This window comes from Parasteatoda tepidariorum, chromosome 6 (genome assembly GCF_982258835.1).
Source record: "Parasteatoda tepidariorum strain Cologne lab strain chromosome 6, Ptep-v5.0, whole genome shotgun sequence".
NCBI classification, from domain to species: domain Eukaryota; kingdom Metazoa; phylum Arthropoda; class Arachnida; order Araneae; family Theridiidae; genus Parasteatoda; species Parasteatoda tepidariorum.
The window spans coordinates 82,103,993-82,120,358 of record NC_141760.1 but is presented as its reverse complement, the minus strand read 5'-3'; the positions used below and the strand labels follow the sequence as shown (position 1 = coordinate 82,120,358).

At 26.8% G+C, this 16,366-nt stretch overlaps 1 protein-coding gene across 2 annotated transcripts in view; it reads left to right on the top strand.

Annotated features, from left to right (window-relative positions):
- Prp5 (pre-mRNA processing factor 5) overlaps positions 1-16,161 on the top strand; it is a 29,176-nt gene extending 13,015 nt beyond the window's left edge. For both annotated transcript variants that reach the window (XM_016073834.4, XM_016073835.4), the window contains exons 10-18: positions 438-638; positions 722-804; positions 4,938-5,330; positions 6,818-6,921; positions 9,408-9,570; positions 11,539-11,919; positions 13,118-13,306; positions 14,293-14,484; positions 16,052-16,161. In XM_016073834.4, the coding sequence (XP_015929320.1) occupies positions 438-638; positions 722-804; positions 4,938-5,330; positions 6,818-6,921; positions 9,408-9,570; positions 11,539-11,919; positions 13,118-13,306; positions 14,293-14,484; positions 16,052-16,099 (1,754 nt within the window). In that variant the 3' untranslated portion in view covers positions 16,100-16,161. The remainder of the gene's footprint in view (positions 1-437; positions 639-721; positions 805-4,937; positions 5,331-6,817; positions 6,922-9,407; positions 9,571-11,538; positions 11,920-13,117; positions 13,307-14,292; positions 14,485-16,051) is intronic.
- Positions 16,162-16,366: the final 205 nt, after the last annotated feature.

The following is a 16,366-nucleotide window of genomic DNA, read 5'->3' as shown; positions in this document are numbered from 1 at the left end:
GCCTGTATATAATTTTTATTTCATAATTTCTTTCCTTATTTAAACTTAAGTGTATTATTATTTATAATTTTTTATTATTTCTAAAACTATTTCAAAATAATTTTTTAGTTTCGTTTTATAAACATTAAAAAAAACGGCATTTTGTAGCGATTCAGAAAACCGGAAAAATCAGTTATCCGGAATCGCGATGGTCCCGATCATTCCGGATAATCGGTTCTCTACTGTACTTACATAAGTATAAAACTACCTACGTAAGTCTTAATTGCTAACTTTTGCTGTAAAAATTTGCTTTAAATTAAAGTTGGATATTAAAAATTTTATACTTTTTAAAATAAAAATTTATAAAATTTTTTTAAAAATTAAACGTTTTTCTCTGTTGATTGCATTTTCAAAACTGTTTCATTATTTATTGTCGTAAAAGTATAATTTTTTTCCAGCTGTGATAATGACCCCAACAAGAGAATTAGCTATGCAAATCACGAAGGAATGCAAAAAGTTTGCCAAAGCTCTCTCCTTGAGAGTAGTTTGTGTGTATGGTGGTACTGGTATCTCGGAACAAATAGCAGAGTTGAAAAGAGGAGCTGAAGTTATAGTTTGTACTCCCGGTCGCATGATTGATATGCTGGCGGCCAACAGTGGTATGCTCTTAATTCATTATATTTATTTAACAAATATGTATTAAAATGGAATTTTTGACTGAATAAGTTTTATTTATCTGCAGGGCGTGTTACGAATCTGAAACGCTGTACATATATAGTCTTGGATGAAGCAGATCGGATGTTTGATATGGGTTTTGAACCTCAGGTAATGTAAAACTTTAAGCTGAATCAATGGTAAAGTGTAGAAAAAATATTCTAAGAAATTTGCCCATTAATCTGATATTGTATTAGTAACAAATTTTTTTTCTGAATAATAGTGAAACTTAACTTTTAGAGTGAATGTAAATTTAAACTACCTTTTTTGTTCTATGACTATAAATTTATAATTTGCTTCGTAATATGATAAGTATATTTCTTTAAATTTATTTAATTATCCTGCACATGAGAAAAAGATTATTTATGCATGTGTTGTAACTTAGTCATATTACTTTGAAACAAAATCTAAATATTCCCCTCATTTTTATTATTGTAGCATTATGTTAATGTTGGGCCCCCAATACTATATTTTTTAGTCTTTATGGCTCATTGCTTGAAAATGGTTGTGCATCCCTGTTCTTGTAAATGAAATTAAGAAATTTGTTCAAATATACACAATTTATATCAGGGATGAGATTCTTCTGCGGATTCGCGGATTTCCGCTTTTTTTCAGATTTTTTCATTTTTCCTGCTAATTTCCGCTGAAATTTTTTTTTGCACAAGTTAAAATATTTTATGAGGAATTTAATTTTCCGCGGAGGGAAATTATTGAAGTGCCTTTTCCTCCCACTGAAGTTTCTCTAAAAATCATTTCCTTGGGATAAAACTGGTTGACCTTTATACAGGGATGAGATTTTTTTGTCACTCGAATTTCAGCCTTTTTATCAAAAACTCCGATTCTCTAAAAGTTTCGTTTTTTTTAATAAATATCCCGTTTTTTTTTTTTTTTTAAATTCAGTCATTGAAGTAAAATAATTATATTTATTTACGATTTTCAAAGATAAACAGAAAATTCAATCTACTCCCTAGCTGCTAACCCTTCCGCATTTTTACTTATTTTAGCTATTTTCTCCAATTTCACGCACAGAAAATAAGATTTTCCATATTTTTTATCCGTCGGCTGGATAGCTCGTATTTTCGTAATTCAGACGTTGCTGCTTCTTGTATTCTGGCATGAAAACAAACAAAAAAAGAGGAAAAAAATAGTGGTGGATTTGCGGTGAAAATATTTATTTGCTCATTCAGTTAATCTTGTAAATTTTTATTTATTATGTCTAAGCAAAAACAATACAAACAAACCTTTTAGAAATCACAAGTCCAGACTCTGCAAATATCTCGATTTTTATTCACGCGATTTTAATATCAATCATCGATTTTTGTATTTACCTGATTTAAAAGTTGCACATTGCGATTCTTATTTACACTATTTAAATATTGTATATTATGATTCTTATTTACGACATTTAAAAATCCAATATCGTGTTTTGTATTTATGCATTTTTAAAATTGCGATTTTATTATCAAATCTCAATTTTCGTATTTACCTGATTTAAAAGTTTAACGTTGCGATTCTTATTCAGGCGATTTAAATATTGTACATTGCGATTCTTACTTACGAGATTTAAAAAATCAATATCGCGATTTGTATTTACGAGCTTTTAAAGCCCTATGTAGCAATTCGTATTCACGCGAGCTTAAAATCCAATATTGTGATTCGTTTTTGTGGTTGTAATGTCGCGCGATTTAAAAATTATGCATCGTTATCAAAAAATTAAAAAATCATGATTTGTATTTTCGCATTTTTTAAATTCGATGTAGAGTTTCATATTACGTGATTTAAAAGTCTCATATCGGGATTTATATTCACATGGTTTACAAGTTTAAAAATCACACTTTTTTGTCACATATATATATATATATATATTTGGATTTCCTCTTTTTTACTTTCTGACTACTCTCATCCCTGTTATATACTATTGTTGTGAAATTACATTTACCAACTATTGTTGTGAAATAAAATTTTAAAAAAACAAGCAGTGTAAAAAAAATCCTGTTAAGCTTCTCCAAAAAGAAGAATGGAAAAAAAAAATATTGGTTCTAAGTAGTGTTTACTATATACCAAAGTTTTAATTAATTATTTTAATTAAAAATTTTTATTATCTTATTTTATTATTTTATTATCTTACATACCAATAGTGTAAAACAACTTACAAATCAAGGAAGGCAGTGTAAATCAAATTCTGTTGAGTCCCCTAAAAAATGAATAAAAAATAAGTATGTAATTAAATTTGAGTTGTCCATAAAAATTGATTTTAAGTAGTCTTTTGGAATCTATTTTTATTCGGCCAATACTCTTTTTTATTTATTAAAGATTTTTTTATGGCTTATCTTACGAGCTATAGCTGTGAAATGATAATTTGAGGCAGGCAGCGTAAATCATTGTCAAACACCTTTCAAAAAGAAGAAAAGGAAAAAAAAAATTAAGTTTGAGCGACATATCAAATTTGATTCTCATAAGTCTTTAGTATATTACTTCATCTAACACTCTTTTTTTTTTTTTACATATTCCAAACCTCAATTTACATATTGTGAAATGTTTTTTTACTATTATAACAGAATTTTTTAAAAGAGGAATTGGTTGGACTTGCGAGGCACCAATATTTAAAACTTTTCCTATTTTTTAATAGGTAATAGATGAGATGTTTTTGTATTAATAAATATATAATTTCCAATACAATATAATTATACATAATAAATATTAGTACATTTTGAATTGAGAGGCTTAGTGCTAGAACTAGTTAAGTTCAAATCTTTCAAAATTTTTTAAAATGCATTTCATTTACAATTTGTGCAACAATAAACTGGAAAAAAAGTAATATTCTATGAGGTAAATAGTGTGGGAAAACCTATGTAAAACTTTTTTTATTTCTTTTCTGGGCAACAATTTGTGAATAATTGGTACTTACTTTCTTGAAACAAACCTCTCAATTGTTTAACTCTTTCAACCATAGAGGGCCAACATTTCTGAGAATAGTTATACTATCTGTCGAAAAAAATCATCCATGCCACTTCCAACTTTTCCAACAATATTGAAAAAAAAAAATTGGAAGCATTTTGAAGCAAATAGTGCATTTTTTCAATTTGTGAGACTGTAGTGTGGATATTTAAAAAAATATGATTATGAATTAAATAAAACTAAAACTTAGATTTTATTGTTAGTAAACATTTTTAAAGGTTATGTATAAAGTAACTAGAAATATTTAATTCAGTAATTGTTAAACAGTCTAACTTGCTATGTTTTTTTACCTAGTCATCTATATTAGTATTAGGTTCAATTCTTAAATTTGCTATCAAAATTAAGTGTCTTAAATGCATATCAGTTCATGTCAAATAACATTTTGATTTTATTATATTCATAATGGAAAACATTCTTATATATAAATTATGACCTAAACCTACAATGTCTTTCGACTATGCTTTTGGCTGACTTACCTCATAATTATATTGTAAACCAGCAGTGTTGTTTTTGGTGCTGTTATATATCCTGTCTCATACAGAGCAGGTTTATAAGGATTTGAAAAAAGTGATATTTTGTGAATTTTCAAGACGGCTTGGCGTGACATTGTTAAAACTCCGCTATAGGTTGGCCATCCATGCAATTCAAATTATGCTGTATCAATATAATCTTTTTTAATTGCAAAGCTATTATTTTTTTTAATAAAAATGTATGGTATAATTTGGAATGCCAGCATATCAGTGCATAAACTGAGTGTTTTTTTTTTGGACCTAAAATTCAAAACCCATATATAAGCCAACATAAAAAAATAAGACATGCTATCTTTGTGGGTAACATTTTTAACTTTCCTCTTGCACTACCCCAGCCTTTTAAGTCTATTTCTTTGATGTGACTTTTTTGTATTATATTCACTTAACCAAATGTTGGTGAGCATGCAGATTAAAAAAATAGATTCATTTCCTATTCATGTTATGTTATTTTCAGGCATTTTATTTCAACTATTATGTTGTGTATTTTTTTGTACCATATCATGATATTTAACAATCTATTGTTAATGCTCAGTCAATTTATAATTATTTTTTGAGTCCATATGGAATTTTGTAATGTTAGCGAATTCCACTGACTATAAGTGAATCTTCCTATTTTATCTTTCAAAAATTTTTCAAAAAATCTGGGCTTATGTTCAGAAATATGCAATTTTTTTAAAATTGATTTTTCTAATGCATTTTTATGAACAGCAAAATATTATTTGATTCGAAGTTTTAATGTGCTGTTATTCCTTTTAGGTTATGAGAATAGTAGACAGCACTCGACCCGACAGACAAACGGTTCTGTTTTCAGCAACCTTTCCTCGACAAATGGAAGCATTGGCGCGTCGCATTTTAACGAAGCCAGTTGAGGTGCAAGTGGGTGGTCGCAGCGTCGTTTGCAAAGAGGTTGAGCAACATGCTGTGGTTATAGAGGAGGATGGGAAATTTTTGAAACTTTTAGAACTTTTAGGATACTATCAAGAGCAGGGAAGTGCACTTGTGTTTGTAGATAAACAAGAAAATGCTGATATGTTGTTAAAGGATCTCATTAAAGCCTCTTACAATTGTATGGCTCTGCATGGTGGTATAGACCAGTTTGATCGAGACTCAACAATATGTGATTTCAAAGCTGGGAAAATTAGTGTTTTAGTAAGTAGAAGATTGATAATTTTTTTTTCTATCAAAATATTTAATCAAGGTATTTATTTGCTTATCTTTGTTTTTTCTAAAAAGAATTTTTTTTTTCCATTGCAATTTGTTTTTGTTTTTCTATATTATTTGATATTCTAAAAAAAAAAAAAAATATAAAATTTAGGCATTGGGTAAATTTTTTGAATTGGTTGTGTGTATTCGTTATAATTTATTGATAGTCGAAACTTTTTGCTAAAAATTTAAAATATTTTTGACATTTTCTCCAAGTAATGCATTGTGACTAGCATCTAGAGAAATTTCAACACATTTTTCAACAGAAATGAATTATTTATTAATAGTTATAAATGGTAGGATTCTGTTTACTTAATAATTTAAAACTTTTTCTTGAATATTTCACAAAATATTGAAAAAGAAGGGTGAAAAAAATACTTATTGATTATATTAATGGAAGAATTTTTTTTTTTTGTACTTCACAAAAAAAATGTAATAATTTTTTTAAAGTTCACATTTAATAAGCTCATTAACCCCTTGCACTATTTTCACGAGTCTGACTCATGATGAAAATTTTAGGCCAAACTTGAATATCACGAGTCAGGCTGTTTGTTTAATTTCATGCCAAACGTGAATATCATGACTGTGGCTCGTAATCGACATATTATTTATTGCTAACCGTACTCCTGGTCTTAATTTTGGGCTAAACAAGAACGTCTGAATGAGCTCTTATATATTCTTTATATGAATAGGTATTTTATATCTTGTCTTTTAATCTCTTATCCTCTGTCTGTCTCTCTTCGATTAGGCTCTTTTAGCGAACATTCGGGTGCAAAGGTTTGGCTCAGCTTGTTCCGAAATTCAGCATAGTGCAAGGGGACTCTATCCATCAAATTCTTTCATAGCTTTTCATCCCAAATTCTGTTTCACTTTATTAACTCATTTAAAATGTAGAAGTGAGTTCAGGTTAACCTTGAGTATGTTACAAAGTTTCAATTGATGAAAAAATTGGAAATATTAAAATTCTTGCAAATTATTAGAAGAGAACTTCTCCGTGTCGTAATCCAAAGTTATCCTCTCATAATTTGTTTTCATTTTGATGTTTTGAAATTTTATTTTCAGTATTTGAAACTTTATGCCTTACTCTTGGTTTGCCTGAACTTCCTTTTTCAATGCCTTAAATTAAATACTAACAAATAAAATAGTAAAAGCTCTAACTTTTTAACCATTGACCTCACTCTAAGATTAGGGTTAGTTGTAAGTTGTTTTCCTGCAGAAATATTTGTTTTCCTCATGTTATTCAATGCATGAATTGTGATGGTCAGGGACATTTTTTTTTCAAATTTACCAAAGTAGCGTCAGTTACAGGACTAAAAAGAGTTATGAAGATTTGGTCAGCTTTATATTTATATTATCTCAACGATTGCTCCATGGTTGGAACTTTGAACAATTTGTTAATTGCATAATTGATATTTCTATTTTCAAATATTTAGATAGCCACATCTGTTGCAGCTCGAGGATTGGATGTCAAGCATTTGATTTTGGTAGTGAATTATGATTGCCCCAATCATTATGAAGATTATGTTCACAGATGTGGGTAAGGAATTTCATTTTATTTAATATTCTAAGTTTGGGACAGAGTTAACAGTTTAATGTTTACTTCGCATAAAGTAAAATTTTTAAAAAGTGTAATAGACTATTTTCAAGGCTTACTCATGATTTTTTTCAAAATATAAGTTGTTGTAGTTTTTTTTAATGTAAATGTATTCTTTTTTTTTCATTTTGAAAAGATGATTCACAGTGCAACATTTCTAGGGTTCAACTACTCTCTTTTAAATCTACATATTTTTGAAGCTAAATTTAGGATTTTTTAATTTTCGTTAATTAATAAAATATGCTTTATTAAATAGTAAATTGAGAAAACTATTTTTCATAAATGTTTACGCATGTTTTTAAAATAATGAGCATACCGTCTAAAAAATGTTATTAAAAACTCTTATTTTGAATAATTTATTTTCAAATTTTAAGTAACAAGAAATTTAACAAGTATTTAAAAGCAGTTAAATTTATGTATAATGGTGAGGAAAAAGAATTATGGTTCATTATTGAAATAGTTTATTATACCTCTTGTAGACTACAAGTAAAAAAACGATCTCAACAATTTTATTTCTTCTAAAAATTTTAAGGCTGCTTTTACTTTGGATTGCAGAAAAAATAATAAGATGCCACATAATTGTAAGATTTTGCTAGTCGTGTGAATGGCAGGTTGCAAAATAGTACTTTTGACTGTTACCTATTTTTTTTTTCTAGACGGCATTTCTTCCCCTTAATCTTACATGCCTTTTGAATAATATAGAATCCAAATCTTGTGCAATTTTCTCATTGCTTTTTTCATTAAATAATATAATGCCGAGCAATATTCTTCTTTTACCTGTTTCACGAACAGTATATTTTAGAATATTTTATCAAAGTTACTTTATTTTAGATTTGTTTGAACCTGTAAATTAATGGCTGCGACTTTTTAAATGTTGAACTTCAATCTGAAACAAATTTTACTGCAAGAAAAATCAGAAGTTAGGACTATTGTGGGAAGTTTGCTGACTAAAATAAAGAAATTCATGAATTCCAGTTATAGTTATCAACATCTTAGAAGTATTCAAAAACAGGATGTTGTTGCTGTTTCAAAATTCCTGATCTGAATAATTTAAAAACAAATGAAAATTTCTGGTCTAATAATTATTCCAAAGCTCTAAAATTGTATAATATCATTGTCCTGTGTCAATGTTTCTCAACAGGTAGTCTGCAGACCACTTGTGGCTCTTCGGTCGTTTTCATCTAGTCCGCAGACCACTTGTGGCTCTTCGGTCGTTTTCATCTAGTCCATGCAATATTGATGTCTAGAAAAATATATAAAAACGGATTTGTCGTTTTTAACTGAGTTTAGAGCTGTCAGAATAATTAAATAGGTACCTCGCTGTGCCTTGTAGATGCCTCAAAATGCACTTTGTGAATAATTAAATGTAAATGTTGTTTATTAAATCTTTTTCAAACGAATAATGAAGCCTGTGAACTGATGCCTGTTCATAAGTTATCTTTTGGAAACTACAATAAGATTATCTTTTACTTAACTATCTATATTTTAGGAAGCATGACAGCACTATTTTATATTCAATGTTATATTTGACTTATTTATTTTTGCTCTTTTATACAGTATATTAATGGGTCAACTATTATGGTATTCAAATTTAATTAATGTGTAGTAGACACATGTATATACATGTTTTCATTCATTTGGTGTGTGTGGTTCATCAACTATGCTTAAACCCTTTGATACCAAATTTTCATTTAACATATGTTCCATACTTTTTTCATTGTTTTGTATTAATTTAATTCAAAACAAGCGAAAAATATCACATTTATCATTTTAATAATTTATGGTTATGAAATGTAGCATGAAACACTGGTGGCTTTTTCTGAAATCTTCCAAAAAATAGTTTTTCAAATTTGCACTTATTTGAAGTTATTTAGAATTAAGAGAGGCAGTTATACATCATTCAAATTTTTTTAATTTACAAAATCAATTATTGATAAATTATTAAATAATGAATAAAAAATGTTTTCAAACTATTATTTATATTATAGTAATTTTTATTATTACAAATTTTTACAAATTATTTAGCAATTTTATATTTTACAAATATAATTCAAATAATCTAACCTACTTTTTTTCATAACTATTAGACTGTTTATTATAGTTAAATAATACCAAAATATATTTTTGGTTATAAGTAAAGGATCAGAAAAAATGTATATAAAAGGGACACTGGTGTCCAATTAGCGTCAAAAGGTTAAAGCAATAAGTTGTCCTAAGGTTTGAAAGTGCTTGGTTGAATCTCCTGTTCTATAGCTGTTTCAATCTAAACTAGTACTAAGAAAATTTTTATGCTTTAGATATTTCTGTATACTTATATATTTCATGCCAGAGGAAATGTGTATTTTATTTATTGAATTAATTTTTTCCTATTTTATTTACTGAATTAATTTTTCCTATTTTATTTATTATATAAACATTGTATTTTCAAGGCGCACTGGCCGTGCTGGTAATAAAGGCTACGCTTACACGTTCTTTACATCAGAACAAGGCCGCCATGCTGGAGATATTATTAAGGCATTAGAGCTCTCACAAGCAACTGTTCCTCCAGATCTTCAGAAATTATGGGATGAATATTGTCTCAAACAAGCTGCAGTAAGTACTTTGAATCTATAGTCTTTCTTCTCTCCATTACAATTACAGTTGAACCTGTTTATCTCAAACCTCTTTATCTTGAAAACCTCTATATCTCAAAATTTCTATAATTCCTTATATTTACTATCTAAAATCAATATATTTTCCTTGTCTATCTCAAAATTTTTTTTCCTTCAAAACCTCTGTTTTTCGAATTTCTAATAATCGAGAACAAATGCCCAAAACAACGTACTAAGCAAAGAAGGTTAGACGTCAAAAATCTTTAAAAACATTATTTTCAGTGTTAAAGGTATGTTAAATTTTTTTTATGTAAATAGGTATATGTGGTATAATTGATTTACAAACTTCTAAAAACGATTGAAGCACTTCAATTGAATTTCTTAATTAAATTTAATTTTTAAAGTACCTGTATAACTTGAAACCTCTTTATCTCAAGTTTTTCGCCTTTACCGCGAGATTCGAGGTAAACAGGTCCAACTGTATATGATTAGGAATATGAAATTTTTTTAAGGAGATGAATGTTGTTCTGTTATAATTTACTTTTGTTTACTCTAAAATAATTAAAAATTATTTAATTTACACAAGCAATTTTATTGCTACTCTAATTATTACCGGCAGTGTCTCAACTTTCATTTAATTGAATATTTTAACTATTTCAAATTATTTTATGCCATTTTTTATTTTTTACCTTTTTTTAAAGAAAAGTATAAATTATTAAAGCTTTATAATTGGTAATAGAGATGTTCTAAAATTACATTCTTTATAAAATTGTTTTCTAGCAGAACAGTGTAACTATTTCTTTTTATAATTATTGAAATATATTCTTATCATTAGAGTTTAAACATTCTCTTTTGTCTCAAAGTTTTTTAAATTCTATGTTTCACTATCCTCTTTATTTATTTATTATTTTAAGTCTACATTTCTTTTTAACTAAAATAAATAAATGAATAAATTATAAAAATAAAAGGAAAGTTATGAAAAAAAAAACATGTAGTAAGTTTTTACTTTTTTAAAGCTTGTTTCGCCAATTTTTATTTTGTTAATAATATTTTTTATCTTTGCAATTTGTTATTACAAATTTGAAGTGCCTAAATATGTAACTTTATTGAAATTAAACTTGTCAATATAAAATCATACATTTAGGTAATACTATTTCATATACTAACAAAACGAAGATTAGTTTTTATTATGTGCAACTCAATTTGAACTGTTTATTTATTTAAAAGGTAATAAAACAGAGTTTGATGAAAATATTTTTTATAATTGCTTTTAAATTAAATTATTAACATTTCTTTTTTTAATTATTGACTGAATTAATACTTTAAGTCATTAGTTTAGTAAAAAATGTGATTTCTTAAATTTTCCTTTTTTAGTAGAACTATACGATGCTTGACTTATTTTTTAATTTATTTATAAGTTTTATCTTAAATTACTGAAATCAAAATTGCTTTGATTGGTATTTTTGCTTTTCTTATTTATTCTTAAAGTAAGGTATAGCAAAAATGAATGATCGTAAGAAATGTGAAATGTCATTATGTGTAGTTATAGAGTTAAAATGGTAAAAAAAAAAAAAAAAATGCAGTAATAAAAAAAATGTAATATACATATTTTATTGTCTCTCAATATTTTGAAATATTTTATAAACAGCACCCTGAAAACAGATTTTTTTGTGTGTGTAATTGTAGTTCATGTATTGCGTTCAGGCAATTTCTTTGGTAGAAATGCTTTGGGAGCTGTAAAATAATTTTATAAAAAGTGTATTTTCTCTAAAATTTAATTTGACATCATTGCGAACATTTCACTATTTAATTTGGTATTAACACTGGTTATAGTATCCTTATAAATTCTTTGCAGTATTTTTCATATTGATTTTTATATGCTGTACTACAGTGTTTTTCTGTATATCTTTTATGCATTTAAAAAGAAAAGAGTTGGCACTAAAGTTTTTCTCTTCTTATTTTCATAAAGGAAGGTAAAAAGGTGAAAAGTAGTAGCGGTTTCTCTGGAAAAGGTTTTAAATTCGATGAAGCTGAAGCTCAGCTTGCAAATGAAAAGAAAAAATTCCAAAAAGCTGCTCTAGGTTTGCAAGACTCCGATGATGAAGATGCAGAAGCTGACATAGATAAAGAAATCGAAACCTTGCTTGCCCCTAAGAAACGAGTGCAGGAGATAACGATATTGCCCACTGGTGCTACAGGTCTTGCTGGAGGAATTGCCAGTGCTGAGAAACTGGAACTGGCTAAAAAGTTGGCTTCTCGTATTAGTTTACAAAGAAATATTGGAGCTGAAGCTCAGCAAGCTGCAGAAGCTGTATTGAAGGGACATTTAGGAGCTACTCCCGTCATAACTGTAAGTTTTTAATTATCTTAAAATGTTTTACTTCTAAAGCTGGAAAGTGTGTCTTCCTGATTTTCAGTCTTAACTTTTTAAAAATTAATTTATATATTTTAATAATATCTTTTGTTTCAATGTAATATTTATTTTAGGATCAATACAATGTATAGTTTTTTTATTGCCTTTATAATTTATGCTATTAATTAATACTCGTGATTATTTTTCTCAATATTTTACACTGGTTTTAATGGATAAAATACTGACGAAAATAAAAATGAACTAAATCGAACAAAAATATTATTTAATGTATTTATAATGTGTGCTGGCTTGTTGTAAGTTTTTATTTAATTTGAAGTGTGATGTTTTTGTAAAGTTTAAATGTTTTTACACATTTATGTAATTTCTAAAAAAAAAATTTGCAGAATTACTTGTATTTTCAATGTATTATGAGTTTATTTGCTCAAAAGTGTTAATTTTTATGTCCTAAACAATAGCATTATTTCACGCACTATTAATCAATATTGTGAGAGAAGTGTTGAGCCAAAAATTGTATTTTTTAAATTTTTAACAATAGCATAATAATCTAGTATAATAATTTAAAACAAGTAATTGGTGGAACCCTCTTATAACCGATTTGCATTAGCAATTTGTTTTAAATCTGTAAGTTTTTATATTTGTTATATATTGGAAACTTTAGTATGTGATCAACGAAACTTTATTTATTGCAGCTAAACTAATATATTATATTAGCTTATATTACACCTTCCCCCCCCCCCCCAAAAAAAAATCATAAAATTATAATGAGTGAATTATAATTATATAAGTGTTTTATGCTTTATATAAACCATAATGAGAACTCATTATGGTTAATTTTAAGTTAACATATGAAATAAACTTTTTTTATTATTTAGTTTTATTATTATATTTATTACTGATTAACAGCTAAATATATGACAGTAATTTGAACTTTGCTGGAACCCTTATCCCATCAAAATTATAATTTATCTAGGACGCATGCACAGCATCATCATTAATTTTCCATAGTTTTTTCTCTTTATTTTCAAAAGGTACCTAATGTTGATTCCAAATCATCTTGTTTTAAAAGTATTTTAATCTGTTCAGTGAATGTCCTTAAAACCATAGAAAAAGCTGGTAAAATATACAGTTGAAAAGAATAGTTGTTTAAATGTAATATTTTATTTGAATTTTCCAGCCTGCATTACAAGCTAAAACTCTGGCAGAGCAAAGAGCTGAGAAACTACATGCAAAACTCAACTACCAACCTAAAGCAGACGAGGAGGATAAAGAAGATGAACCTGCTGTAGAGACCTTCCGAAAGTACGAAGAAGAATTGGAAATTAACGACTTTCCCCAGCAAGCCAGGTGGAAAGTTACATCTAAGGTAAGTTAATGATCAAATTTTTGTTAAATAGTGATGGGAAAGCATTAGTCTTTCAGTAAAGCCAGATATCCATTATTGGGTGATTTATCAAAAATTAAAACAATCTATTGAATAAGGAACATCAAGTTTGAAATTATATGGTGAAAAATAAACATTACAAATATATGGCAAACTTGTAATGAGCTTTAATTTTTATGTTTAATGTGTTATGAGTTTTAATAAGAGGTTTTATAAAGTTTTTAGAATTTGATTTCTGCTTGTTTGCATCTATATGAAGAAGCATCTATATGCATATTTTTCAAACTTTTTTCTTTATTTTGTATTTATTTAGGTCAAAATAAGTGAAATATATTATATTTAACATTTTAATAATTTATGGTTATGAAATGCAGTATGAAACACTGTGGTCTTTTTCTACATTCAAGGTAAAATCTTCCAAGCAATTTTTCAAATTTGCACTCACTTAGATCTAAAAAAACAGATATTCATTATTGAATTTTCTTTAATTTTCAAAATCAATTATTGATTTTTGTATATAAATGAAAAATATTTTTTAAACTACTTTTTTTTCTTCGATTTTATATTTTAATACAAAAATAATTCCGACAATGTAACATTTTTTTTAGTAAATATTAGACTGTTTTTTATAACTAAAAAAATACCAAGATATATTTTTGCTTATAATTAGTGTGTCAAATATATATATGGGACAATTGTAGCCCATCTGTGTCAAAAGGTTAATGGCTAGAAAAGGCTTTGATGATTGAATATAAATGTAAGAATTGAGTAAAATTAAACGACTCGGAAATATGTAATGCCTTTAATGTCCTGCCAACCCTTTGCTTTGGCTCTTACAGAAGTTTTAATGGATTAATTAATTCTTTATTTATTTTAATTATGTATTTCAAAACTATTTATTGAAAAAATCATATTTATTTTTAATGGTTAGCAATTCTTATTATTAAATATTTGATTTTGACTTTTAGGAAGCTCTTGCCCAGATTAGTGAATACTCTGAAGCTGGTATTACAGTTAGGGGAACTTATTATCCAAATGGAAAAGAACCAAAGGAAGGGGATCGTAAGCTGTATTTAGCTATTGAAAGTACAAATGAATTAGCTGTATCTAAAGCCAGGGCTGAGTTTATTAGGTTAATTAAAGAAGAACTTGTAAAAATGGTAAAAAAAAATTCTTCTATTGTTATTTCACAAACAATATTTTTGTAATAATATTAAGTTTTATATTTTATTAAATATAACCTAGATTTCATGCTCTAGAATCTAAAAATTAAACTCTGTTCTATAAATCTGGAAATCTTTTATAATTTGAAAAATTCTGATAAATTTATTTAATGGCTTTTATAGTACCCCATCCTTTCCAATTGTTTTACATATCTATTTTCTTTAAATTTCTACTTCTTGAAACACCTGGGGTTTCATCTCATCTGTTTCTCATCATTGTTTTATCTGACAATCTAGATAAAGCTTGTTCCTTTCCCCTATGGATTAACCTACTATTTTCCTTCTTGTAACTTGTTTATAATTCTTCTACATCTCCTTGTTTCCCTCTTTCATTCTTCATTTTGATATTGATTCTGCACGAAATTGTATGTCTGTTTATGCATTATTCTTTGTGCTTCTCCCCCTACCTTGTTTTGCTTTATTCATTTTTATAGCAAAAAGTCAACCTTTTTTGCATTTTTAATTGGTCTTTTTTTTTAAGGGTATATTACAATAATTTTTTTTTTCTATCTGTTCAACTTAGTTTTAACTAACTATTGTATTGAAATTAATATATTTATATGTATATTTTTTTGATTTATTTATCTAAAATTGAAAGAACTAAGTTGTTAATATTTTGTTTATAAATTACAAGCTACTATGAATAAATCTAATAATATGACTTAGTTTTTAGTATTTTTAATGAATTCAGTGATATTTGAGACAAAAAAGATTTTGTTTTTCACAATAATTAAAAAAAAAAAAAAAAAGCTGGTATGCTATTTAAGCTTGTGGCATAACTCATTAATATGCTTACAGATTACCATTCTGTTTTAGAATTTTTTTACTAGTTGGATCACATGCTTGTGTTATGTAATATAAAATGCTAATTAATAATAGCAATACTCACATTGTTTAATATTTTATTTTACAGATTTATTTAATTAGTCACAATTTTAATAAATAACTTATTTAATGTTTTTTTTTATTTATTGAGCATATAATTAACTTATTTATGATTACATCATGACGTGTAATTAAAATTACAAGAAATTGATTAAATGCAATCATAGATTATGTTTACAAGTGATTGATTACTTATCATCCTTTAAACTTTTTCATTCCCTGCAGCAGAATTAAGAAAATCATATTTTAGTTTATATTTATCTCTGTGTAGGCTTAAATCACAACTGCTTACCACATTATTAAGAAAGAAAAAGTGATGACTATCAGCTTCTTTGATGCCTGTAGAAGCAAATCTGGACCTTGTGTCATTAATTAAATCTATCGTTCAATTTAATTTCTTAAGGATACAGACAGTTATTACTGACAAATGCCTCGAACTCACAAGCTTTACGTGTACTGCTGGATGTTTTAAAGTTAAATTTACTTTCTTAAGTGAAATATTCCTTTTCTTTCTTTAGATTGTATTTGTTAAAAATTTAATATCTTTTAAAAATATTTTAATTTTAATGTTATGTAGTGTTTTGCAAATGAATGAAACTTTTTCTTCGTATTTTTTCAGCAACATTCGTATCAACCCATCAACAGAGGGCGCTATAAAGTTCTGTAAAGTTATTCATCAATGTTTTATTTGTATAAATCATTAAAATAAAATCATACTAACTCTTTTAACATTGTATTTTACTTTCTTCCTTTTGTCAAGATTTTTCTTTGCTTTAACATAATGTGATTTTCATAATATATTTAATTTTTAGGCTGTTTAAATTTAAACTGTTTTTTTTTTAAATTATTTTTTTTCTTTTTTTATACACCATTGTTTATCATAAACTGTTATCTTAATTTATGCACCACTTTCATCTATACATTTTTTATTAAT